The 26,660-nt window shown below is 49.8% G+C and overlaps 1 protein-coding gene across 1 annotated transcript in view; it reads left to right on the plus strand.

The window, feature by feature from the left end:
* MYT1 (myelin transcription factor 1) overlaps positions 1–26,660 on the plus strand; it is a gene marked incomplete at its 3' end in the record, with an annotated part of 45,341 nt that overhangs the window by 6,507 nt on the left and 12,174 nt on the right. Inside the window, exons 2-15 of the mRNA XM_084271713.1 lie at positions 2,152–2,206; positions 4,111–4,141; positions 7,903–7,965; positions 8,754–9,001; positions 9,794–10,660; positions 11,206–11,340; positions 12,750–12,840; positions 14,446–14,559; positions 16,021–16,235; positions 19,778–19,983; positions 21,210–21,479; positions 22,205–22,359; positions 24,285–24,347; positions 24,575–24,643. Of these exons, the coding sequence (XP_084127839.1) occupies positions 2,152–2,206; positions 4,111–4,141; positions 7,903–7,965; positions 8,754–9,001; positions 9,794–10,660; positions 11,206–11,340; positions 12,750–12,840; positions 14,446–14,559; positions 16,021–16,235; positions 19,778–19,983; positions 21,210–21,479; positions 22,205–22,359; positions 24,285–24,347; positions 24,575–24,643 (2,582 nt within the window). The remainder of the gene's footprint in view (positions 1–2,151; positions 2,207–4,110; positions 4,142–7,902; positions 7,966–8,753; positions 9,002–9,793; positions 10,661–11,205; positions 11,341–12,749; positions 12,841–14,445; positions 14,560–16,020; positions 16,236–19,777; positions 19,984–21,209; positions 21,480–22,204; positions 22,360–24,284; positions 24,348–24,574; positions 24,644–26,660) is intronic.

Consider the following 26,660-nt stretch of genomic DNA (forward strand, 5'->3'; position numbering starts at 1 on the left):
ACACTTTAAACGTGAGCCATGGGTCTGCAGGGAACCAGGGCTTTAAAAATAGAAATTATAGTAATTGTCTGCTGTGTTATTGGGAAGATTGTAATAAACGTGGAGCACAACGCCGTGGTGCCGCGAGCTGGATGCTGACAGGAGGCAGAAATTGCTCCAGGTTTTGATGATTTTTTTTTTTCCTTTCTTCCACCCCCCCCCCCCCAATCAAACAAATGACATAAATCATTGTGTGTTAATGCTGTGTTGCTGGAGGGTGGCAGTGGGAGGGAGAGAGGCACTTGGGGAAATTTCTTCCTTCCCCTTTAGGGTGTTTTCAGCTGCGGTGCCCCATGGGCTGGGGACCTCCCTCCCTTCTCCCATTCTGCCCAGCAGCCTCTTTTCCTTCTCTCCACCCTGAAACATCAGTGGGGATAAGAGAGCATCTTTCAAGGGTGAGGACCTCTCTGCTGGGGCCATCCAAAGTCTTTCAAGGTGTGTGTGGAGGTGTGGTGGCATGGATCAGGCATGCATTGTTCCCACAGGTGCTCAGTGTTACATCCCACTTGGAAATGGTCCTTTCCTTCCTCTTATCCCAGGAAGAAATGTCCCTGATCCTAATACTGTACTAAAACCCAAATTGTCTTGTCCCCAGCCTCCAAGGCTATGATGTACCTCTTCTGTGCTCCATAAAAATGCACCTTTTCCCAGAGATCATGTCTAGGCTGAGGGTGAGACACAAACCCAGCTCTTTTGCCACTTCAGCAACTTCATTCACAAGTTTAATGAAACCCCATTTCTGTTATTCTGGGGAACATTCTTTTACCCTGCTGTGGAGGACCCCTGCTTTTGTTGCTCCCACCTTCAGGCACAGCCAGATTTCAAATCTCACCCCAACACTGGGACACGGGTGTGGAGCCACCCCAGACGTGGCTGCACTTCAGCCTTCTTCTACCTTGTGGCATGTTGTGATGTTTAATTAATACTGAGCACTTTGAAGTCCCTGCTGTTACTTATTCATGCCCATATTCCCTGCAGACCCTCCTGTTTGATGTCAACGGTGCAAGGGTTATTTAGATGCAACCCTCTTTGTGTCAAATCTAAGCAGAGAGAGGTTGCTCTTTTGGGCACTACATGAAAAGTTGCCCTTCCTTGGCACAAGATCAGCTTGGCTGTGTATTCAGGGGGTTGTGAACAATGAAATGTGCTGGCTACTCACCTAGGTACTCACAGCACTTGTGTGAATGCAGATAAACCAGTTCTGCCCTTAACAAGTGATATCAGAGGTGATGGAAACAGTTACTCTGAGATATCGCTTGTTAAGCGCCATCACATCTGGTGTTTGTCACTCCACGGTACCCAACCAGCAGAGTCCTTGTGGTGTCCCAGGATGTGGAAATGAATTTAAGGTTGTTAAGGTGGCTAAGAGAGCCAATGGGATCCTGGGGGGCATCAGGAGGAGTGTGGCCAGCAGGTTACAGAGGGGGATCCTCCCCCTCTGCTCTGCCCTGGTCAGGTCCCACCTGGAGTGTTGTGTCCAGTGCTGGGCTCCCTGGGATCAAACAGACAGGGATCTCCTGGAGAGAGTCCAGAGGAGGCTACGGAGATGCTGAAGGGGCTGGAGCATCTCCCATGTGAGGAAAGGCTGAGTGAGCTGGGGCTGTTCAGCCTGGAGAGAAGAAGACTAAGGGGGGACCTTATTAATGTTTATCAGTATCTGAAGGATGGGATGCAGGGGGAAATGGGCAGCCCCTTGTCAGTGTCTGTGGGGACAGGACAAGGGGCAATGGCTGCAAGTTAGAGCAGAGGAAGAACTTTTCCCCAGGGAGGGTGAGGGAGCCCTGGGCCAGGCTGCCCAGGGGGTGTGGAGTCTCCATCTCTGGAGAGATTCCAGCCCCGTCTGGACGCCGCCCTGTGCAATATGAGCTGGGGAGCTGCTTTGGCAGGGGGTTGAACCCCATGAGCTCTGGAGGTCCCTTCCAACCCCTGGGATTCTGAATGTCACCATAGGTTGAACCACAACAGCACTGCAGGAAACGCCTGCCTGGGAAACGTGGGACAGCGCTCCCTGCCACCCAGGTTTTATGCAGAGCAACAACCTCATGTGAGATTTTCCTTTAACAAGAACTTGCCTTGTTATCTTTCAACAATTATCTTTTCTTCCCGTTCCAGATGAGTTTAGAAAATGACGATAAGAGAGCACGCACGCGATCGAAGTCTATCAGAGGTGAGCAGCCGGTTATCCCGCGGCGCAGAGATGTAGAGATGTATAGACCCGAGCTCCCTGCACTTTGCTTGTTCCAAATAGGCTTTGATTTTTCAGGCCCAGGCTTAACTCTTTAAATTATGCTGGCTGCCCCTCCTCCAACCCCACAGAAAAAAAAATTGCCTACGAACCTCGAATAGTCCCACCCACAAACCTTTACAGGTCCTCGTCATATTTAATCCTCATCCCATGTACCCAGGGGAAGGGAAAAAAAAGGCAGGGAAAAGAAAAAAAACCCAACCCAACAGAAAAATAAAAGTCCTTTTGCATGCTTTGCTTTAGGGGATCACAATCACTGGAGCTTCAGATCAGCTCCTGGGGCTTTCATCACGCACACTCTGCCAGCGGCTTTGAAGTTGCACATCTGAGAGTGCCTGGCAGAAGAGAAGCAAACGGGGCCGTCCCTGGGCAGGGACGAGAGGACAAATGCAAAGCTTGATTGCTGTTTGTTTTCTCACTTTAAATACCCACGCAGGTCTTTCTGTGCATGCTTTTTCTTTGGGAGGAGGTGAGGTGCTCTGACATTGAGCGTGGGATGTCACCTCGGGTGGTCCCATGGCCACAGGTGATGGTTACAGACTGACTTCTCCACTCCAGTTCCCTTTTGTTGCCGTGGGTTTGATGAATTGCAGAGGTGGCTGGATGTGAGGGATGAACAGGGCTGCCTGAAAAAGTGTGATGGTTGCAAGGACAGCAGCTTTGCCTGCAGCTGTGTTGGACCACCTTCCTTTGTCCTGACCCACCTTTCTCTTTGCTCTTCTCAGCATCTGTGACTTTTTTAAAAACAAACAAAAAAACCACCACCCCAGCAACCCCAGATGCTGCCAGTTGTGCTGAATCAAGCCTCAATCCTCAGGTTTCGTGGCTTTGCTGCACATCCATAAAGGTGTTTGCTCAGGTTGCTAATGAGAGTGCCCTGATTCTATTTATTTTCTCACACCCTGCCTTCCCCACACTCGAATCTGGGTTTCTTGATGTGAAAAGGTAATTTACTGCACACACCCTGGGACTTGCCACTGCCTCCAGTTTGTTGAAGCTTGTGAGTCATCCCACTGGGAGCTGGATCCCAGGAAACCCAATTAGCTCAAACAAATTGAGCAAATGTGTTATGGTTTTTAGCCCGGGCAAATTTAGACTTGTGTTGTGGGTTTTCTTGCCTCCTGATTATTTGGATTCCTGGCTGGATGTAAGGTTTCAGCAGCGATGTGGTGTGTGTCGTTATCGTAAACAGTGAGACATCCTCTTATTCACAAGTGGGGGATAATCCCTAAAATCCTTACAAACTATTCTTTACCAAGTAGCACATCCCCTGCCACATGTCTGGGCAGAGGGAGGGGCTCTCACATCAGTCTGGTGTGACAATGCAGGGGAGAAAAATGGGCCTGTTGCTGTAACAGAGGTAAATGTGGCCATTGCAGCAGAAGGGTACTGAGCTGTGCAAAAAGTAATTGAGGGGCATATTTTAAGGGCAACCATAGAGAAGGCAGCATGAGAAAAACTCAGCCTTTACTGAAGAGTGTTTGGGTTGTGTGGGTGTCTATCAGTATAGCTCCATTGACTTTATGTATTTGGAGAGAGAGGTAGTCCCTGGTGCTGCAAGCGTACACTCACGTGCCCGAAGTTAAGCACAGGCATGAGGATTTACAAGGCAGGATTATGATTTACTACAGGCTGGCAGGCAGTAAGTGATGGCAGGACAGATTTGTCCTTTGCCTAATGGGATGCCTGAGGAGGCAGGAGAAACCCAGGTGCAGGCAGAAGAGAATGCCCCAGAGAAGGGGGGTGTCTCAGGGGAGGCTGGGCACCCCTGTTGTGGTTTTTGACTTGTGTTTGTTTCCATTTCTGCATCCTGCCCCTTTGCCCAGTGCCCACGGAGCTCATCGGCCAGGAGGTGAGGTAAGGACCCTGCTCCTCCTCGGCGGGGGGAGGGAGGGAAGGGCTGGTGCTGGGACTGGCTTGGGCAAAGCCCTGCAGCTCCTTACAGGCTTGGGAACGTGGGTCAGGGGAGCAAACCCGTGGGACTAATGGGGCGGAGGTCTTGATGGGAGGGCTTGTACTGGTGGGCACCTCGTTGTGTCCAAGACCTTGGGGCACCGCTTGACACATCAGAGGAACCCCAGGAGTTCAAGGGACAAAAACACAAGCTCTGGACAGGCCACATTAGACTGAAGGCCCTCCAGCCATCCTCTGCCCCACCCCAGATTTAAACCCCAGCAAAGCCTGATGCCTGTGATTTGTGTTGCAAGGGACATGAGGGACAACATCCTACTAACCAGAGTTTCTTTTCCACGTATTTTACATCCTCTTGTTGCCCCTAAACAATTCTGTGTCACATCACTTCTTGTGCCAGATGCTCCTCCTTTGGCCCTATGTCCCTTATCCAGACACTGAGGTCCTGCTGTCGCTCATTTAGCAGCACTGGCATGCCAACAGCAGCAACCAAAAGAGCTGGAGCCAGCCTCTGCAGCCCTACAGAGCTTCTCATTATAAATAACAGCCTCCCCCATCCCTAAGCTCCCTTTAAACCTTGCACAAGGGCTTATGCAAGAGGTAGGAGACTTTAACCTGGACAGGCACTAATAGCAGGGGCTGCCTCTCCTAGCAGCCTCCGTTAGAAAGCTGTGCGTGTCAAAGAGTAATTGGACCTTAACCAAGCCAATCTCAGAGCATTTCTGCTCTCCTAGTACTCTGGAGAGACGGGAGGAGTGAGCAGTGGGCATGCCACTTCTCCAACTTTTATTGCTGAACACTTGAGTGGAGGTGGTAATTGGAGCAGGTGACATATATAAGGGGCAGGACAGAGTGCTCCACAAAGCCATCTCTGCAGCTGTCACCTAATTGCCTGATTAACTGGACGATTAATCGACTAATTGGAAGCAGGGCATCGTCTGCATAACAATAAGAGGCCCTTTTGTCAAGCATATGAAGGCTGCAGAGAGGGGGAGAGCAGGTCGGTGTGGTGGTTCTTGCAGGGAAAGAGAGCAGCTTTAATAGACCTCGAAGCCCCTTTCCCCCTTTGGGACTCCTGCCAAAATACATGAAACCTCCCCAGAGAGAGGGAATGGGAAAGCCTGGCCCAGAGCGTGCCGAGCATCACCTCTGTGCTGGTGGTTTTTAAAGGAATTAAATTAACACACCGCAGCCCAGAGACGTCCCAAATCACCACCTGCTTCAGCAAACCTCGATGCTGAACCACTTGGCTCCTTCCTACTTGCTCTCTACTGCAGGCTTCATTTCACCACATCAAAATAAAAATGGGGTGGGGGAAGAATCAGCTTTAATCGAGGCAGAAAAGCTTATAAAAGGCTGTAACATCTTCATCAGAGCTGCTCTTGTTTCCCATTGAATAAGGCCTTTTTCCAGCAAGTCACTGGTAACATAAACAGGGCTCTGTCTTTCAGCCTGCAGTCACTTAGAGTGTGTCTGGGGCGGCTCAGTACAGAGCAGCCTCAGTCATGACTGAGGGCAATTAAAATTAAATAGACTTCCAGCTCATCAGCAGAGGGAGCAGTGAAAGGGGGGAGCTCCCTCTTCCAACTGCACACGTTAGTGGGATGAGATCTTTTTATACAGGGTCTCGAGGGATGCCTTGCTGGCAGGCAAGGCCCCAGGCATGGTGGGGCTGGGGATGTGTGTGCATGCCAAAAGAGCTGGGACCCAACCTACAGGCGATGGCATTGGAGGATGCTCAGCATCTCAGGTTGAAATTGGGACAACAGGAAGGAGGGACTTCGTCTTGGAGGGGCCAGGAGGCACCGTTTATACTCATGACCACACATCTGCCTTGTCTAGAAGGCCATGCCCCCGTAGAGGACATGCTGCCATCATTTGTCCTTTTAGCATTAGCTTTGATAAGCTACAGCAAGCCAGTCTCCCTGAAGGAAGGATTCCTGCTGCCCTGACAGTTCAGTAGCCCTTGCCTGTCCTGGTTTGGGGTTGAATTACAATCTTTGCACACAGGGGTATGACTTGTGCAGGATGTTCTGGGCAGTTGAGCTGTCAATAACCCAATGACAGGCCCAGAGCTGCTGTACCCATTAGTGTACTCAGACCCTCCCCATCCTCAACTTTCTGCAAGGGCCGAGCTCTCTATTGAGAGCAGAAATTCTGAGTCCCTAAAGACTGACTTGGCACTTGGTACTATTTAATGTTGTCCCGTGTCTCTTACTCCATGAATAACAGGCTGGCCAGATCCCCTCTGGGCTGGTGATGCCTTCTCCCTTTGCACTGTCATCAAGAGATTTCATTAGCACTCCCAACTTCCCGGGCGAGGGTGATACAGTGCTAAATGAGGTTATTAATTCTACACGACTCCAGAATCCCTCAGACGTCAGGCAAGTCACTTGGGCATCCTCTAATCAATGCCATAATCTGGTTTTGCCAGAAAATGTTTGCTTTAATGCTTCTTATCTGGAGCCCTAGTAGCTCCTGGAGCTGGGACTAATTACCCCTGCCGGGGAGGCGTGCAGCCGGCCCCGTGCTGAGGGATGCAGCAAGCAGACTGCCTGCCTGCAGCCCATGGCAAAGGCAGCAGTGGCTGTGAGCGCTGCCCAGAGCTCCCTGGAAGTCTTTAACTCATCCTCTTCTGCAGAGCAGCAGGAACAAATGCGGGGATTTGGGAGATCCGGTCACCTAAATCCCATCCCATCCACCAACAGTGAGCAGCAAAGGTATATTTGAGGATTTTTCTCCTGGTGATCTCCAGCCAGTTGTGCTCTAGCTAAAACTTGATCTGCTCTCAGCCTGCTCTTTTCCACCCGTTTCATCCTGGTTCCCTGGTATAAAAAAGACAGGGATCTCCTGGAGAGAGTCCAGAGGAGGGACAGAGATGATGAAGGGGCTGGAGCATCTCCCCTGTGAGGAAAGGCTGAGTGAGCTGGGGCTGTTCAGCTTGGAGAGAAGAAGACTCAGGGGGGACCTGATTAATGTTTATCAGTATCTGAAGTATGGGATGCAGAGGGAAATGGGCAGCCCCTTTTCAGTGTCTGTGGGGACAGGACAAGGGGCAATGGCTGCAAGTTGGAGCAGAGGAAGAACTTTTCCCCAGTGAGGGTGAGGGAGCCCTGGGACAGGCTGCCCAGGGGGTGTGGAGTCTCCATCTCTGGAGAGATTCCAGCCCCGTCTGGACGCCGCCCTGTGCAATATGAGCTGGGGAGCTGCTTTGGCAGGGGGTTGGACCCCATGAGCTCTGGAGGTCCTTTCCAACCCCTGGGATTCTGTGATCCTGCAAACAGCCCCAGTTCCCTGATAAACCACCAAAAGCCCCTGTTTTCATCCTGTGCCAGCAAAAAAGAAAACCAAAGAGCGGCAGTGAGGAGACATTGCAGTAGTTGTCTGCTTTTTAAAAGCTTGCTCTTACACATGCAAATCTTTAATTAAACATACTCATAAAACTATAATGAACCGTTCATCTAATTAAATGGGGTGAGTCATTTCATTAATTTTTAGCAAACTGCAAGGCTGCTCTCCTGCCCTCCTCACTTGGAATTCAAAGGGACAAGCTGAACCGTTTGAGGGAAATTATCTTCCCTTTTGCGGTTATTTTGCTCCTCGTGCACAGAACCTGTTTAACTGACCATCGTTTATCCACATCTAATTAAAAATGAATTCTCTAAGTCCTATTGCTGTTCTTGATGGTTGCTTGTTTCCTTCTCAAGCTGTCCAACCCCAGGCTGTAACGGCTCAGGACACATCCGTGGGAAGTATGCAAGACACAGAAGGTGAGGCTGGCTTGGAGGTGGTGGGGATGGAGAAATCCCAGTAAAAACCCCAGACAGACGTTCACTGGAGAAAGGCTGGTTCAGAGCAGCAACCCAACTCACCTGCCCCAAATCTGCCTACTAGAGGAGACGATTTTCTGTCTCTCCATCAGTCTGTGAGGGTTCCTGGGGAATTTGCTTCACCAGGCTAACAGTAGCCTTCCCACAGAGCCCAAATCCAAGGCAGAAGTACCTGGCTTAGGCACCTGGGGTTGATGGAAGACGACATCAGGCAGAGATTTTGGTCTGCTTGGTGCCTCTATAGATGGGGAGGGAAAATGAAAGCACAGTGTGTACTTTTGAGGCCAGACCAGCCTTAAGGGATGAATTTCATCACCCTACAGTGCTGAAATGGGAGTGGTAAGTAGACATGTGGCTGGTTCTGTATCCTCTGCCTGGTTTCGTGGTGCCACTGGTGGCATCACCAAGAGTGGTGTTGGGAGCTGCTGGTCCTGCTGTCCTTGGACAGCAAGTGCTGATGGGCCAGGCTGCTGGAGTGAGCCCGACATCCTTGTGCTGACTTCTGAGTAAAGCTGACAAAGTTGCACAAAGGCAAGTTCTGAGAGCAGCTCTTCTGGCCATCAAGGGTTAAACCAGCTAAAAATCCGGGCTGATTGTATTTTAAATTTATTTATTTATTATTATTTTTGTGTTTGTCCCACTTGCCTCTGCCTAACCAGTTCAGATGCCATAGCTGTGCCTTTCTCACTCAGCAATGCCTCCTCTCTGCTGTTTGATCCCATCTGCAGTTTACAAAGCTGCCCTCTAGCAAAGAAGAGGAAACTCCAGGACGCGGAGGCTGAACATCTGGTGTCGAAGAGAAAATCCCATCCGCTCAAGCTGGCCTTGGATGAGGGCTACAACGTGGACAGCGATGGCAGCGAGGAGGCTGAGGCCAAGGAGGAGTCTGGCTCTGATGAGTCGGAGGGGACGCTGGAGGAGGACGAGGCAGAGGCGGTGGAGCAGGAGGAGACCCACAGCCCGGAGACGGCAGAAGGTGCTTTATCATTATTGATTGCAGAGCTGTGTTCTGCAGATGAATAAAGGGCAAGGGAGTGTTAATAACCAGGAGTTATAGGTCCTCTGAATTATGTACAGGAGGGGTCCTTCAATTATTACTTTCGGTGGAAGCACAACGGCAAAGCTCTGGTTAAGCTGAGAGGGAATACGCACTGATTGTCTCTGGTGCCTTAAAAATGAGAGCTTTTCCATCAAGGATGGTCCCTGGGGAAAGACAGAAGAGCTCACTGCGTGGCTCAGATGGCAGCAGGGAAGGCAGCCGGGGTCCCGCATTGATGTCTCGAGGGGCTCGGCTGCCTTCCCTGGAGCAGGAGCCAGGACCTGTGCCCCTGCCCGGATCTGGGTACCCTCTGAGAGGAGGAGCTACAGGCAGACAAGCTGGATGTCCAGCAGGGTCCTGGCACTGTGTTGTCTCTGGTTTTGAGCCCCAGGTTTGGGGACCACTGGGAGCAAGGGGGCCAGATGGCTGCTGATGGTGGGGGGCCGGGAAGCTGCGCGCATCTGAGCCCTGTGAAAGCTTCCACGTGGAAATCCCCTTCCTACCTGCCGTTCCCAAATGCAATAAATTAGGCTGCTCCAGGGGTAGAACAGCCAGGGTCTGGTTTCAATTAAGCTTAAGTAAGACAAAGAGATGTTTACAAGCTCATATAATTACTTCTACTCCTTTTTCCCCCTCCTTTTTTAATTTTTCTCCATTTTTTTCCCCTCTCTCCTTCCTTTTTTTTTCTTTTTGCGTGTTTTCTTTCCTCCTCCCCCACTCCCCCCTCAGAGAGAAGCCCAGCAAAATCAACTCATTATGGACAAAACACACCAACAAGTACGTCTGGGCCCAGCAAGGCCAACTATAGCAGCTATCAAGAAATAATCGCCAACTCTCTCCTAAACCTAGGCCAAATAGCAGAGGAAACCCTCGCCATCGAAGGGCAGCTACCTGAGGCTGAGCTGCAGGGCTCCAAACCGCCATCCAACGTTGTGCACCTGGTCCATGAGGATGCGGGAGAGGAGTTAGTGGAGGAGGAGTGTGACAAGGAGATCATCATCCAGACGGAGGATGCGGAGGAGGTCATCGAGGTGACCAGTGAACGCAGCAGCGAGTTGTGTCCGGAGCACCGAGATGACGCAAACTGTGAGGAGTCCTGCAAACTGCAGAAGGCTGAAGAGGAGGAGGAGGAGGATGAGGAGGAGGACGATGAGGAAGAGGAGGAGGAGGAGGAGGAAGAAGAGGAAGAGGAGGAGGAAGAAGAAGAAGAGGAGGATGAAGAGGAGGAGGAGATGGCTCCTGAAGTGATCTGCGAGGAAGCTCCTCACACTTCTCAGGACACCCAGAAAAGCCACTGTGAAGGGCAGTTCAGCCCGAAGCCCGAGTACTCGGTCATTGTGGAGGTCCGGTCAGATGATGACAAAGATGACGACGCCCGGTCCCAGAAATCAGCAGTGACTGACGAGTCAGAGATGTATGACATGATGACGAGGGGGAACCTGGGGCTGCTGGAACAAGCCATTGCTCTGAAAGCTGAGCAGGTGAAGATTGTGCGGGAGCCCAGCCGGCTGCCAGGAGAGCACGTAAAGCACTTCCAGGTGGATGAGAAACAGAACAAACCACTGGACAGCATCCGAAAGAGCTACTATGGCAAAGGTAGGGGGATAGACCTTCAGGAGACTCCTTCCTTCCCACCCCCAGATGAATTAGTTGGCTCAGCACCCTGTAGAAACTAGGTTGCTGGGGGTTGTCACAGCCCACTGAGGGAATTTAGCCACAAATCCTCAATGCTCAGAGGGATGGGGACATCCTAGAAGTCAACAGTGCATGGACAAAATTATGGTGTCCTCTACATCTCAGCAGGGGTGTTGCCTGGTTAAATTGCCTGTTGGCCTTGTAAGTCTCAGCTTGCTCAGTAGGGCTGGTTGAAAATCCAAGTAGGCTTTAAAGTAATGGTAGGAGTCTGGCCACAGAATCAGGAGGGACTTGGGAGGGGCTGTGGAGTTCCCCTGGGTGCTGAGCTGGGCTGCCTGCTTGGTTACAATCCCACTTTCAGCAAAAAACCCTCTCCAAACCCAAAGGTTTCCACCTGTTTGACTGGAGAAGTGGTAGGATCCTCAGCATTTTTTTCTATCCTTTCCACATCTTTCCCTCCAAATCCACTAACCTGCTTCCCACTGCCCCTTCCCCACAATCCCTAGATCCCTCAAGACCTGAGAAGAGAGAAATCAAATGTCCAACTCCTGGCTGCGATGGGACTGGCCATGTCACAGGACTCTACCCACATCACCGCAGCCTCTCTGGCTGTCCGCACAAAGACAGGATCCCTCCCGAGAGTGAGTACACAGTGGGATAACAAGGCTTGCTTCAATTAGTCTGAACCCTTATTTCCTAGGGGGATGCTCACACCTGGTGGGTAGAGCCATCTCAAGGCCAACAGACACTCCAAATAGTCCCGAATGATGTGAATTTTGTGACCAAGTCCCTAGCACAAGTCTGATGTTAATCCTTGGCATATGACAGAGTTTCTGGCAGGGGATGGTGCTTTTCCAACTTGTTCTGGGATACTTCTATCCACCAGTGTTATGGTTCTTGGGAAATGCTGAGGAGAGTACTAGGAAGTCCTACCCTTCTTAAAGATTTTTAGCACCATCCTGTGGAGAATGAGGTCCCTTCTCTGAAAATCAAAGAGGTGATGCCCACCTCCAGAGGGTGTTAAGCCAGTTCCCTTCTTTAAATTGAATGTCACATATTTTTCTCTGTCTGGGATATCATGTTGGGAAGAAGGGGAAACTCTTCTTTCCTGCTCTGCAAACATGTCGAAGGTGTTGCCCATACAGCAAAGGAGAGGAGTTGTTCAGGATGTGGAGGCTGAGTCTCCTCCTACACTCTCATCACTGTAAGATTCACAAGGTGCTTTACTGAGATTCACCTATTCCCCAGAAAATATTTATCATCATCATAACCAATTTATATATATACACACATAGATATTCTACCTCTCCACTAGCATCCTAAATAGCTTTCTCTGTGCATATACATAAAAATCAATGTTGTATGTTTATGATAATGGCATAATAGATGGGGAGAAAAAAAAAGGAGCCCTTCCTTATCAGTAATTTCAAAGGTTGCAGACCTGCCATAAACACAGAACCACAGGAAACAAGGAGAAAGCACAGCTATCTTCACACCAGCCTGAATGCAAGGGAAAAAATATTAATAAATAGCTAACACAAGCAGTGGGCTTTAGAAAAGCTTGCAAATCAAATTATTTTCTTTACTTTTAAGGTCAGCGCTGCAGGAAGCAATAATCCTGAAGATTAAAATTAAAAAAAAAAAAAAGAAAAAAAAATCAAACAAAGACTAGTCCTGAGGATAAAAGCAGAGATATGACTTCAATCACTTAAAACTACCTGAAATTGGGAGATCTGGATCCGAAACAGTGGTGGGTGGGAGGGGGTGGGTGGGAGAAACCAGATTGCAATCAGCAAAGGAGGAGAAAGCCCAAACTGTGTGCAGAGTTGCTCATCTAGTGCTGACCTGAGCGCTGCTGCCTTGTAAATCTGTTTTTTCCTCTACTCAGATGAATCCTAATCAGAGCATTTCACGTTTCCTGATTTCTAGGAAACCAGCGTACAAGACTTGATGATTTTGTCTTTTTTTTTTTTTTTCCTTTCTTTTTCTGATTTTTATCAAGTTGTTTTTGCTTCCCTCCCCCTCTCCCCTTCCCCTTCTGGCTCTGAAGTCTTGGCGATGCACGAGAACGTGTTGAAATGCCCCACGCCAGGCTGCACAGGACAGGGTCACGTCAACAGCAACCGCAACACGCACAGGAGGTACCAGCTTTGACTTCTCCTCTGTAACAGCCAGGGCAAGGGTGGCAGCAGGGAAAACAGCCCCAAAAGCCTTGGCTCTACTCTTGCGCTGAGAGATGGTGGAACTCGGATGGGAGGAGTAGGGGTGACTCTAAGACAGAGAGTCATATGAGAAAGCAAGATGGGGCAGTGATTTCTGGCTGGGCAAGAGAGCAAAGCAATGCTTCCAGGCTCACCAGTGGGACTATGGAAGGGTAGATGTAGGTGGGGTTCAGGGAGGAGGTGTTTGGCACTAGGGAAGCAGAGGGTGCCTGGTGAGGCTAACTGGAGGGTGATGTTTGTGTTCAGTGGTGTGGCATTTAGCAGGCTTTCTAGGAATTTCCACGCTATTTAGGCTGAAATTATTGTTGAGCTGGGAATTTAGGTCATCTTGCTGTGGGGCCTCAGCCCACATGTGATCAGGAGGGGACAGGGTTGCACTTTGGGACCTGTAAATTATACTCCATGCTCTGGCTTCAGTTAAACTCGAGCACTTTTACACATGGAAAGGCTGCAAGTGGAGGGGTCGGGGCATTTATAAGCTAGAAACCTTCCAAAAAGCCAGACTAGCTTGTGCTACAGTGATGAGCTCATGAATTTATGATTTACCATTCATTGCACTTGAGCTTAATTGGCAGAGAGTGACGGCTCTGCAAATGTGATGGATTTGTGGCCGTGAGGTGAGTTTGTGTTGTGACTCGTTCAGCTGGGGAAGATGCTGCTGGGTGCTTTGTCACAGCTGGAGCTGCTGGAGGGAATTGAGAGGCTCCGTTTGGTGCAGGCAGCAAGCGATCGCAGTGAGATCAAGGTGATCCAGTGGTGTTAGTGGGTTATGGAGTGAGCTTTGGGCACAGCAATTCGGGCTGATGGGGTCAGAGCCCTGAATTTCACGGGGCTGGGCTGGGGTTCCCTCGGTGCTGGCTGCTTTGGTGATGAAGATGCCTGTGACGGCTTGGGGTTGGCTGGGAGCATGTGGGCTCTACTTGTGAGGGTTCTTTACCTTCCCTGAGCAATCACCATAAGAGCCAAGCTGTCCCAGAGAGGCAGAGCCAGGGTCATGAGTAGCTTGTGTGTGAGCAAAAGCCATTACAGTCCCCAGCCTTCCCCAGGCGCTGGTGCACTGGCAGCCGTGCACAGCTGAAGTGCAAATGTTTCCTCACAAGTGCCCTCAGAAGGCTCCCTTCAAACAGTCCCTGCAAAAGATCCAAATAAATACAAATCAAAAATACCATTTAACTGCTAAAACCACTCAAAGAAACCAGCCTGTCCCCTTCTGCCCCTGCTGTGCTTGGCCTCGGGGAGCTGCCTCCTTGATCCACTTCCCAACCCTGGGGATGCTCTGGGGCTCATCCTGGAGAGATGTGGCACTTGATACTGGGCTGCTTTGCTGCTTGCCAAGTCTAAAAGTAAACTAGGATGACAATAATAAAAAAACTCCTTAAATGTAAAGACTTTTCCCATGGGCTCAGTGCAGCTTTGGGTCCCTGAAACACGAGTGAAGATGTTCTTGCTTATCCCTCACGCTTCGTTTCCTTTTCTCTCTCTTCCCCCCCCCCCCCCCCCCCCTTTTAAAAATCCCTCCCACAGTTTATCTGGGTGCCCCATTGCTGCTGCTGAAAAATTAGCCAAATCTCACGAAAAGCAACAAACCCAGTCTGGTGACCCTTCAAAGACCAGCTCCAATTCTGACCGGATACTCAGGTAAGTGGGAGGGTGAAGCCCAGCACCACGTAACGGCGCTGCCCCAGCCCTCCCCGCGATGTCACGCTTGCAAGAGCAGCCGTCACGGCTCCTTCCAGCTGATACTGCTGAGTCCTGTTATTATGATCATAGGTCTCGCCAAGGTGGGGAGATATTTAATTGATGATCCCAGGGAGGGCATTGAGGACAATGAATTGCTTCTGTAGCATCAATTAATGCTGAGGCTACAGGCCAAAGGGTTTTACCAGTGCAGCAGAAGGCATTTGTGCCGATTGCTCTGCAATGCAAACTGCCAGAGAATGATGGCTATTATATTAGCATTATAAGTAGGGTGGGCTCAGGGAGGGGGAGGAGGAGATTTAGGCTACATATAAATTACTCGATGGCAGTTTTGTGTTAAGTCCACCGCTTTTCTCCCTTAACCTGCTTGGTTTGGAGCAGAGAAACCTGCCACTCATTCCCAAAGCAGTCACATTTATTTTGTTGGTTTGCCCATCTCCATCTTGCTGGGAGAAAGGGCTGTCTCACATTAAGGATGTCCCTGATAGATGCTGGCTTCCGTAGCTGATGTGATTCATGAGGCTACAGATGGATTGTAATATGGTTAGTTATTTTGCAACGAGAGCAGGAGGAAAGAAAAAAACCCCTCAGTACAAACCCTGAGCAACACTCCCACAAAGGCATCAAGGGCTGATTAATTTATTTATTTGCTCCCCAGGACTGCTGAGCACCCCTGTGCACCAGCACTCCCTGCTTTGGAAAGGCCATTTAGGGCGATTACTTATTTATTTGCAGCGGAGCCCGTGCTGGGCGCTGAGCGCTCTGAGCGTATCACGAGGACAGTCCATGCTCCAAGGAGCTCCCGCTCTGAGGAGGAAAGAGGTCACAGGAAGGAGAATAACAATAGGCCATTTATATACAATTTATATGCAAGACAAATTGATTCATGATAGGCAGCCCAGCAGAAAGCGGGTCTTTAAGAGGGACTCTGAAGTCAGGGGAGAGGTCCTGGTGATTTTGCAGTGAATCCTGGGGGGGGGGGGGGGGGGGGGGAAGTGGAGCTAAACTGGGGTCCTCATGTTTTTGTGTGCCATCCTGTGCTGTGGGTCCCACAAACAAGTGATGCCCAAGTTTGTACTGCTGTTGGAAAATGCTGCCACACCATGGCAGCCTGCAGGAATGTTGTTTTGCATGAGATGGACACCTCAGTATTTTGCCTAAAAAGGAAAAAAAATAAAGGAAAAAGGAAAAAAGAGGGAAGTGGTAGGGGAGGAATCTAGGAGACCCAAACCAGATGGAGACTTTCTAAGGGACAGCAAAAGGGCTGTCGTTGCCTTCTCTTCCCCAGGAACCCCGTGGGGACAAGGCACAGCTAGACATCCCCATCGCGTTCAGTCCCCTCCTAACAACCACCTTGTCAAAGAAAAGAGAAATCACTGCTGCTCATTGTTTCATCCTCAGGCCTATGTGCTTTGTGAAGCAACTGGAGATCCCTCAGTACGGAAGCTATCGGCCCAACATGGTCCCAGCAACCCCGCGGGCCAACCTGGCCAAGGAGCTGGAGAAGTACTCCAAGGTCACCTTCGATTATGCAAGTTTTGATGCTCAGGTTTTTGGCAAACGCATGCTTGCCCCAAAGATTCAGACTAGCGAAACCTCACCTAAAGCCTTTAAATGTAAGTTGGGAGCAGGGGTGGGCTGGGTTTTGCGTTTTCTGCCTTGCTCGAGGGTCTTGGGATCGTGACTTTGGGGTGATGGATCACTAGATCTCTCCTGCTGCTGTGAAGCAGAGGGGAGAAATGGAAATGGGGGAGGCAGAGATGGGTCCAGTGGTGTGAGGAGTCTGTGGCTGCCTGTAAAGCTTTGCTTGGGGAAGAGATGCTTTGTATTCAGTTTTGGGAAGTGGTGGGAACAGTAATCTGAGCGTTGAAATGGGCAGCCCCTTTTCAGTGTCTGTGGGGACAGGTCAAGGGGCAATGGCTGCAAGTTGGAGCAGAGGAAGAACTTTTCCCCAGTGAGGGAGCCCTGGGCCAGGCTGCCCAGGGGGTGTGGAGTCTCCATCTCTGGAGAGATTCCACCCCTGTCTGGACGCTGCCCTGTGCAATATGAGCTGGGGAGCTGCTTTGGCAGAGGGGTTGGACCCCATGAGCTCTGGAGATCTCTTCCAACCCCTCTGATTCTGTCATTCTAGGTGGGATAAGTTACACAGCTGTCCTCAGTCAGTCCCTGTTGCTTTGCAGTTCATATCTATTGATCTGTCTTTCCTCATCGAGCTAAATGGATTACAGTTTTCTTCTCTTCCATCTTATATATGACCCACACCATCCATTTGTCTTCTCTGCTGTGCTCTGCTCTCCATGTCTGCTGCCTATCGATCACCCACCTCCTGTTTCCCAGCTCTTCCCTTTCCCAGCCACCCACCTCCGCTCTGTACCGAGGACCTTGCGCTGGTCGCAACACTGTGAGATGAAAACGTGGGTGAAAATGAAATGGCTAAATAAACCCTCAGGGGCTGGGATCTCAGAAGCAGGAGGGAGGCTGCATGGGGAAGCAGCCTGCTGCAGAGTGATGTTAAATCTCCCCCTTCTCTTTGACACCTGAAGATGTCTTTTTGAGGGGAAAAGGGGAAAAAAAAAAAGAAGGAAAGATTTAGGAGCAGAGTTTGCAGAAGTCAGCAGCCTCAAGAGGGCTTTCTGTCTGGCTAATCCCACTTCCACAATCCTGTTTAATCCTGATGCAGCTGCTCTCTAAAAAGTGCTCGTACTTGAAAGCATCCCGGTTGTTGCACTACAATGGAAGCGCCCTTTATTACAGTACTAAATCTGTAAAGGATCAGACAATGAAATTGGATGGAGGCCAGAGAGCACAACTGCCACTGTCATCCTGGGTTAGGGCTGATGGAAAAGTAATTTGTTTCCCAGCACAAGTGATTCTCTTTCTGAATAGATTGTGTTATTTGCAATATTAGCAAAGAATTTTCAGGGTAATTGTACTGACAAAAATAATTCCAGCAGACCCACTAGGATAATCCTTTCTATTTTTTCTCATCACTTATTTTACTAATTTGCTGATTGCCAGTCTATTAGTGGTAGAAATACTTATGAAATGGAAAAGCATCGCTGAGCCTACGGTGTGAAATTGAAATTGGCATCTCACAATCCTGGATATTGTCAGGTTGGGCTGGCAAATACCCGCACCCCGCCGCAAAGACAGGGATGAAAAGGGACTGGAAAACAAGCAGTGATACACAAGAATAACCATTTGGGCAAACCTCCAATGAGTTAATCAAAGCGACAAGATGAATATGATTGCCAATCATAGCAGGGAAATCTGTTCCTTTCACTGAGAACTTGTTTTAAAGAGATCTTCATCCAGAGGGATTTATATTCCCCTGCATGTGTGTGCGTAACTCCCATTAATGTCAATATGCATTATATACGCACACAAGGAGGGAGAAAGCAGTCCTCAGGAAGATTAGCATTTTATAGTGTCTTATATTATGGGTTTAGAATGGGAATAATGAGATGGCTTTGCTCTGTGGCTGCATCCACCAAGGTTGTCTTGCTGCTTCACCATTGTCAGGTCAAAGCTTGTGAGTCTTCCCTGGGTGAGACTCCCACTGAAGAAGGGGGGATGTTTTTCCCAAAAAAGGGCATAGAGAAATGAATTAAGACTTTAAATATTTTTGCTAACTGATCCAGAATACAGTGATAAGGGAAGACCTTATCACTGCCTGTAATTACCTGAAAGGAGGTAGTAGAGGGGTGGGCGATGGTCTCTTCAGCCAAGTGACAAGTGATGGGACAAGGGGAGATGGCCTCAAGCTGTGCCAGGGCAGGGTCAGAGCAGATGTGAAGGAAGAGCTCTTCACTGAAATTGTTGTGGGGATGTGGAACAGGCAGCCCAGGGAGGGGATTGAGTCACCATCCCTGGGTGTGTTTAACAGACGGGTAGATGAGGTGCTCAGGGATCTGGTTTAGGAGAGGATGGGTATGGTTGGACTTGATCTTAAAGGTCTTTTCCAACCCGGTCATTGTGTGAGTCTGTGAGAAACAGATGATCCCTTGTTTGCACACACTGGAACTCTCGACTTCAGAGGATCTCTGTGTGGGTCAGGGCTCTGCTAAATGGGAGCAGGTTCAAGATCAGGGCAAAATTTATTGTGGGTTATCCCTGGGGAAATACTCACTTTCATTTCATGGGATGCAAAAAGAAATTGCATCTCCAGGATGGCACTGCTGTGTGCTGTGACATGCGGTAGCAGTGCAGTGTCGTGGCCACGTGTGGCTGTGCAATAAATCCTGTTGCTCAGGAATATTTAAATCATATGTCAGCTGTCAGAATATCCATATTTCACTGCTGTCATCATCAGAAGCTCATATTTCACGGCCGTGTAATTTTTTTAATTGTGGGTTTTCAAACGTGCTGCAAGAAATCTCCCTGTAAGTCAGCTCAGCAGATAAGTTATGAGCACAGGGAGATCAATAAAAAAAGAGCCAAGAAGCTTCTCTGAGCTTCCTCCTTTAACTGTTTCCATCGATGAGTAACTTTAATGGAGAAAAAGCACTTGTGTTTTGAAGGAGCTGGGCTGGTTCAGCCTGGAGAAGAGAAGGCTGTGGGGGGACCTCACTGCAGCCTTCCAGTCCCTGAAGGGAGCAGAGGAACAGGAGGGGAATCAGCTTGTTAAAGGGTAGAGAATGGCAGGACAAGGGGGATGGATTAAAGCTGAAGGAAGGAAGGGTTAAATTGGATATTAGGGGGGAGTTTTTTCCAGAGAGAGTGGTGAGGGGCTGGAACAGGCTGCCCAGAGAGGGGGTGGGTGCCCCATCCCTGGGGGTGTTCAAGGCCAGGTTGGCTGGCGTCCTGGGCAACCTTGTGTAGCTCCAGGCTGGAGGTTGGTGTCCCTGCCTGTGGCAGGGGGGTTGGAGCTCTGTGACCCTTGGAGTCCCTTCCAACCCAGACCAGGCTGGGATTCTAAGACTTGATGGCAGAGTTGGTTAAGGGATTAAGTTTTCACACCAAGAAGCTATCACACCAGCTGCAGCCAGCACCACTCCCGTTGCACATCCCCAGCAACGAAATAGCCCATGGCTTGGTAATAACCGTGGGATGCCACTGGAACTGCTGCAACCTTAGCTGTGCCGGTGACTTAACTGCTCCCTGCTGCCCGTGCCAGTTATACATTAGCCTTGTGTTGTTCCTTCTCTTTTCATTCCAGCCAAACCTTTTCCAAAGGCCTCTTCCCCCAGTCACAGCCCCTCCAGCAGTTACGTGAAGAGCACTTCATCTTCCTCCACAGGCTTCGACTACTCCCACGACGCCGAGGCTGCGCACATGGCTGCCACTGCCATCCTCAACCTCTCCACACGCTGCTGGGAAATGCCAGAGAATCTCAGCACGAAGCAGCAAGAGGCCCCTGGCAAGGTGAGCCAAGCGTGCCCGGGGCCATGGCTCCAGCAGGCTGAGGAGTGGGTTAAGGCTTCAAGTTTGGGATGGGAAAAATACCTGTTTTTTTTTTCCCCCTTCCTTTTATTTCAATCTTTAAATAATACTGGGAATGCTGAGGGTCATCATCTGCCCTCGGGAGGCCCCAGCTGGAGTCCTGTGTCCAGAGCTGGGGCCCAACACAAGGAAGATGTGGGGCTGTTGGAGAGGGGTCAGAGGAGCCACAGGGATGATCAGAGGGCTGGAGCAGCTCCCCTACAGAGAGAGGCTGAGGGAGCTGGGCTAGTTCAGCCTGGAGAAGGCTGTGGGGGGGACCTCATTGCAGCCTTCCAGTCCCTGAAGGGAGCAGAGAAACAGGAGGGGAATCAGCTTGTTAAAGGGCAGAGACTGGCAGGACAAGGGGGATGGAGTGAAGCTGAAGGAAGGAAGGGTTAAATTGGATATTAGGGGGGAGTTTTTTCCAGAGAGAGTGGTGAGGGGTTGGAACAGGCTGCCCAGAGAGGGGGTGGGTGCCCCATCCCTGGGGTGTCCAAGGCCAGGTTGGATGGGGCCCTGGGCAACCTTGTGTAGCTCCAGGCCTGGAGGTTGGTGTCCCTGCCTGTGGCAGGGGGTTGGAGCTCTGTGATCCTTGGGGTCCATTCCAACCCAGACCAGTCTGTGATTCTATGATTCTATGAGCACATATCACTCTTGATCTCCGCTTTGAACGATACAGTTTGGAGGAGGTAACCTTGGCTCTTGGTGTTATGGAAACACAGCATGGTTCAAATCACCCATCTGTGACGAGAATTGTTCCTAAGCAGAGTCTCAGGGCTGGTTTCAGATGCTCTCTGGTCTGTATCTGATACCATTTGAGATTCTCTAGTTGTGTCTAGGAGAACCTCCAGCTATTTTTCAGAAGTCTCATGTAGCATCCCCAGCCTCAGGCAGATGTCTTTGATGCCATGGGGCATCTTAAATGGCACTAGATGCCTTTGTCTAAGCAACTGAGTCAAAATGCCACGTTGCTGGTGGCAGAGGAGCACATTGACATGGCATGTTTCTGAAAATGTGAGCATCCCTTTCCACTTCATTCCTTCTTACTGCCTGTGGAGAGGATGGGACATGAATGACCTGCCCCCTGCACACAAAAGACAAATGGGGCCAGGATCCCCATGGGGAATTGCTGGCAGCTGCTAACGTTGGGCATGTTTCCAACCTTCCAGTCCATGGACATTGAGGTGGATGAAAATGGGACTCTGGACTTGAGTATGAACAAGCACCGCAAACGGGAGAGCACCTTTCCCAGCAGCAGCAGCTGCAGCAGTAGTCCCAGCATGAAGTCCCCAGATGTGTCCCAGCGCCAAAACAGCACCAGTGCCACGAGCAGCACCATGACCTCCCCCCAGTCCAGCCAGACCTCCCGCCAGGATGAATGGGACGGGCCCATTGACTACACTAAACCAAACCGTCAGAGGGAAGAAGAGCCAGAAGAGGTGAGCTGTGACTCTTGATGTTTAAATAACACCTCACAGGGGATGATGGAAAGCCATATTTGCCTGCACAGTTTACCCCAGAACCCCCAACTTGCCCTTTGAGCCTAGGAGAGAAGTATTATTGACTTTATCAGTGCTACCAGACACGAGCTGTGGACAATCGGGCAGGAGGGAGATGCTCTTGGATCTGTTTAAGTGCCCTTTCTAAGGAAGAAGCCACCTCTTGCATTGTCCTGGCTCTGCAGTGCTTTCTTAGTTGTAAATCCTTTCAGCTCGTTTGCACCAGTGATGCTCCTGGTGACATTCCCCAGTATGATTTATATCTGCATTAGCAGATGTCACTAACGTTAACTCTGGCAAGGGGGGGAACCCAGCACTTAACCCTAGGCTGGGGTGGGTGTCCTGGCACTGCCTCTCTGTCCATGGGGAGGCCAATGCTGCTGAGTATGATGAGTATGGGAGGGATTGCACTGATCTTCATCCCTTCAAGACCATGAGAGAGCCAGGTGTAAATCCCCATACAGCCGTTTTTGACCCATTTCCCCTACAAAAAGGGGGAAATACAGATTATTTGATCTCTGGTTTGTGTACTGCAAGGTGCTTGCAAAGGCCTTGGGAGTGTTGGCAACGCTGCATGAACTGGGATGAACCTGGGATCCTTTTCCACCATGGCTCAGCAGCAATGGCCTTCACTACAACCACTCTTCCTGCCTGTTTTCCTGCAGTCAGAGCCTGCTGCTCACTCTTTTGCCTCCTCGGAAGCTGATGAGCAAGAAGTGTCAGAGGAAAACTTCGAAGAACGAAAATACCCAGGGGAAGTTACTTTAACCAACTTCAAACTGAAATTCCTCTCCAAGGACATCAAGAAAGAGCTGCTCACGTAAGTCCTGCCTTCTTGCCTCTTCCTCCAAAACATACATAATATGTACCCAGAACAGCCAGGCTAGTAGGGAGGCAAAACTCCTTAGCAAATGCATTTTAAAATCAGAAGTGTAGTTCCATTTCTTGCTGTGATTGCCCAGTTTCTTCTTGTGATTATCATATCTGAGTGGCTCAAATGGAAACTCAAAGAGAAACCCTATTCTCATACCATTTCAGGTCAAGACAAAATACATTCCCATGTAGCCTCCAAACTGCAGTGATGAAGGGAAGTTTCTGGGGAGCTTGGTGCCCTAAGGATTCGTGGATGGGGCTGTGAAAACCTCTTTGCAGGGTCTGTTTTCCCTGGTATTTTCCTGCCAGAGTGTTTGTGGCACAGTGATGGAACCTGCCCAATCTCCTGCCCCTTGTTTTGGGACACTGGGTCCCAAATGATGCCAAGAGCACCCAAGGGATTTCAGTACCTTCTCAATAGGGGTGTCGATCTCACGATGCTTCATTGGGAAGGCAGGACTGGTTGTCTGCTCAACGTAGAACAGGTCCCATCACTGTGATACTGCAGGGCCACCAAATGTGAACTAGGGCTACAGAAAGATTGCAGCTTACACTGGAGAGGGATCTTAACCCAACTCCCACCTGCCTATTCATGGCATTGGGGGGGTGGCAATATAGACCCAGGTCTAGTCTATTAGATGGACTACTGCTCTGATCCTCCAAGCTACTGGTTACCATTTAGAGACCAACCCAAATGCCCCAGCTTGGACCTGGCTTTGGTCTAAAGGCAGGCTGGGATCAGTTTGGAGGTGGTGTTGGGTGATGTCTCCTTCCAGGCATCCAACCAGATCTGCTGTGTGTGGGCATGTGTGTCTGACTTCCCCTTATGTCCAGCAGGGAAGAGTTGGTGGAGATCATTTTGCTGACCTTGTACAAGCAGACAGGCAGGAAGGAGATCCATGGGGGCAGAGCAGAAGCAGTGTTCTCCCTAAGTGAGCAAAGCACAGACCAGCTGCCCTGCACAGGCTCTAAAGGCTTTTAAAAAGCCCAGCAGTGATGTGCATAGCAATTTCTGAGGTGCAGCCCTGAAGCCCTCCTGTGCCTCAATTGTATTAGGAGGGTAGAGAAATTTCCTAAATGGAAACAGCCCTGGAATAAACAAACAGCATCACAGGCAGCCCTGAGCCTGCTCTTCCCATTGAGCATCCTGGTTCCTTTCTGGCCCAAGGGCTGTAATGAATTAGCTGTAGTTAAATCAGGAGCAGGCTCTCCTGCTGGGTGTGTTTGATGTCTGTGGGTGCAGTCCCTGGGCCATTCCCAGGCACTGACAGTAGTTGCTGTGAAGATGCTCCTCACCTCCATCTTCTTGTTGCCCTCCTGTTGGTACATGAGTGGGTACCACACAGCAATACATCTCTGCTGCTCCAACACCTCCATTCCAATGCTGGCTCTAGAGCTCACTGCCTTTGTGTGGGTGTTGTGGATGTGAAGAGGACTCAAGGGTGAATGGGGAATACCTGCATCCCCAAAACTCAACCTGTCCCAGGACATCCCTGCTCTCTTGCATGCCCCTTGGCCTCTGGCAGGCAGGGCATGACTGTGCCAAAGCCTCACTGCTCCCCTAGACTGGAATTTATTCCTTGGACACTGAGAAGGGATGGCCCTTCTCCTGTGCAATTGCAATTCATAGGGGAGGCAGTGGAGAGGGGTGGGTGGGAAATGCAACCTGGGGGCAGCAGCAGGCAGGATGCAGCACCTTCTGCCTGTCCAATGGAAGGAGCTGGTTTAAGAGGTCTGGAGCTAGGGATGGGCCGAGCCCCCCCACACACCCCAAACAGACCCCAAGGGGAATTCAACTGGCTGTGCAGATCTGGGGCTGTTGGTGAATCCTCCCCAGCGCTCACACTCGCTCTTGTTGTTGTTGTTGCACAGTTGCCCAACCCCAGGCTGTGATGGCAGTGGACACATAACAGGAAACTATGCCTCTCACCGCAGGTGGGTTGACCTTTCTCCATCCTTTGGACTCTAAGACAACTTTTTTTTTCTTTTAGTATCTATTTTGACCTCGTGGATGGTTTGGTTCTGTTTCCTCCCCACCTTCTGTTGCCCCTCCCCCTCGCCCCTCCCCAGCCCCTTTTTCTTTTTCCTTTTTTCCTTTTTTTTCTTTTTTTTTTTTTTTTTTTTTTTTTGCTTATCCAGATATTCCATCTCTTCTCTTTCAGCCTTTCTGGTTGTCCTCTTGCTGACAAGAGCCTCAGAAACCTCATGGCTGCCCACTCTGCTGACCTCAAGTATGTTTGCGCTCAACTTGGAACTTTTTTTCCTTTTTTTTCTTTTTTTCTTTTCTCCCCCACCTTTTTTTTTTTTTTTTTCTCTCTCCCCCCTCCCTGCCCCCTTCCTCTTGCTCTGCTTTTTCTTTCCCATCCCCTCCCTTCTCCTTCCAAAGAGCCCATGGAAATCTGCCTGCGAGGAGCTCTGGTGGAGTCAAGCCTCCAGCTGCTGCGTTGGGAAGAGTCAGCATCATGGAGCAAGGCTTATTTTGGTGGTGGTGGGGAAATCACAACAGCCATCAGAAATAACTTGGACCCCTGGCAGGCTTCCTTTGGGCGCTGCAGAAATGTGCTATTTTCTTTGTCATTTGGTGTTCTTTTTCATTTCCCAAGCTCTTGTTCCCTCGTTTGTGCCATAACCCTTTTCATTCAGGGTTTTTCTGTGTGGCTCTCCAATAACCCCAAGCCTAGAGAAAGGCACATGCTTTTTTAGCACGGGGTAGAAACACAGCTGGGAAAATACCACCAGGACACAGAGACATGAACTCTTTTGGAGAACCTGGGCTGCTAATTTTATGCTCGATTTTAGGGGCCCTTTGGAATGCAGCAGCAGAAGTTCCTATTCATTTCCCTGGGAGTTTGATTTGTGAGGGAATGGAAGAGGGAGCAAGGGAACACTTGGTGAGCCTGGATCCTGAGCCAGTGGCAAAGGGCTCATGGACACCCAGGTTTCATTGTTCCCATTTCCCCTCCTGATGGGAGCAACCTGGTTTTCACATTTACATTCAAATACTTTCCTCTGAAACCTGTTTTCAGCTTTGCTGCTGTCTTCCTAAAACTCCTCACTTTGCCTAGGAGCTTATTCTTCACAAGGTTTCCCAAATTCTCTCTTAGGTTGCCTCCCCTAAAGAAAGGCATAATACAAATTGTATTTAAAATAGATGGAGACACTGGGGGGAATCTGAACCCTCCTCCACCCAACCTACATCTCAGGGGAAAAGCTAATTGTGAAATTTTTTTCCAACATCACTCCCATGGAGCCAGCCCATTTTAGGAGGCTGATTCTCCTCTAAGCTCCCTGCTTTGCTGAATCCAGCTCCAGGATTAGTTAGACTCTCAGATATCCATCCCTATAACTGAAGAGCACCTACTGGGGATAAAACTCATGGAGGGGACCTCACATTGCACATGACCTGTGTCCTGTCTGCACCTGATGATGTGTGGGCCACAGTAAGGGAGCCAGGTGGGAGGGAGCCCATGGTGGTCAGTAAAGCCCCAGGTCCCACTGTGGTGGCTGGAGGTCAGCACAGTTCTGGCACTGCTCTTCACCCCACTGCTGGTGTGGGTGCTGGTGCCAGGAAAACTGTTTTTAAACTGTCTGCTCCTTATCACAGAGGTGGGAAAAGTAGCTGGATTAGTTGATATTAATAGAAGATGCTAGTGGATGGAAAGGACTCACATGATTGGTGCTAAGTACACTTAATCATGCATTGGAGACGATATACATTTTGAAAGGACCTCTTAAGAGAGCTTTGCTGAACTGGTGTTTCTCCAACAGCCTTGAAGAATAGACCAGAGATCAGGCAATTAACGTTGAAGTTATTAAAAGCTCTCAGGAACAGTGCCCATTTCCAGTAAAGGTCCCAAGAATGAGTGAACAGGGTCATCCCTGAGACTGAGCGTTGCTGTGCAGTGTCCCCTGCTCCCCTTGGGCATCCAATGCCAACACTTTTTATCAAAATGCTATATAAAACAGGAGGCTTCTGCCTAAAACAAAGCTTTTTAATGTTATTTCCCAAGTTTTGGGTTTTTCCCCCCCCCCTCTCTGTCCTGGTGTAGATGGGAGCAGAGGAGGGAGGAAGGGAAGAGGATTTGGAGATATTACAGATACTGCAGTCGTAGCTTTTCACAACTTCAGATAAGGCCCCATCTCTGCTTCTATTATAAATTCTATTTCAGGGGTTAATATCCCTGTTATAAAAAAAAATAGCTCTAGGCTGGAACATGCAATAAAAGGTCTCTGTCGGTATGATTTGTC

The sequence above is a fragment of the Gallinula chloropus genome (assembly GCF_964237585.1).
Source record: "Gallinula chloropus genome assembly, chromosome: 16".
Taxonomy (NCBI): Eukaryota; Metazoa; Chordata; class Aves; order Gruiformes; family Rallidae; genus Gallinula; species Gallinula chloropus.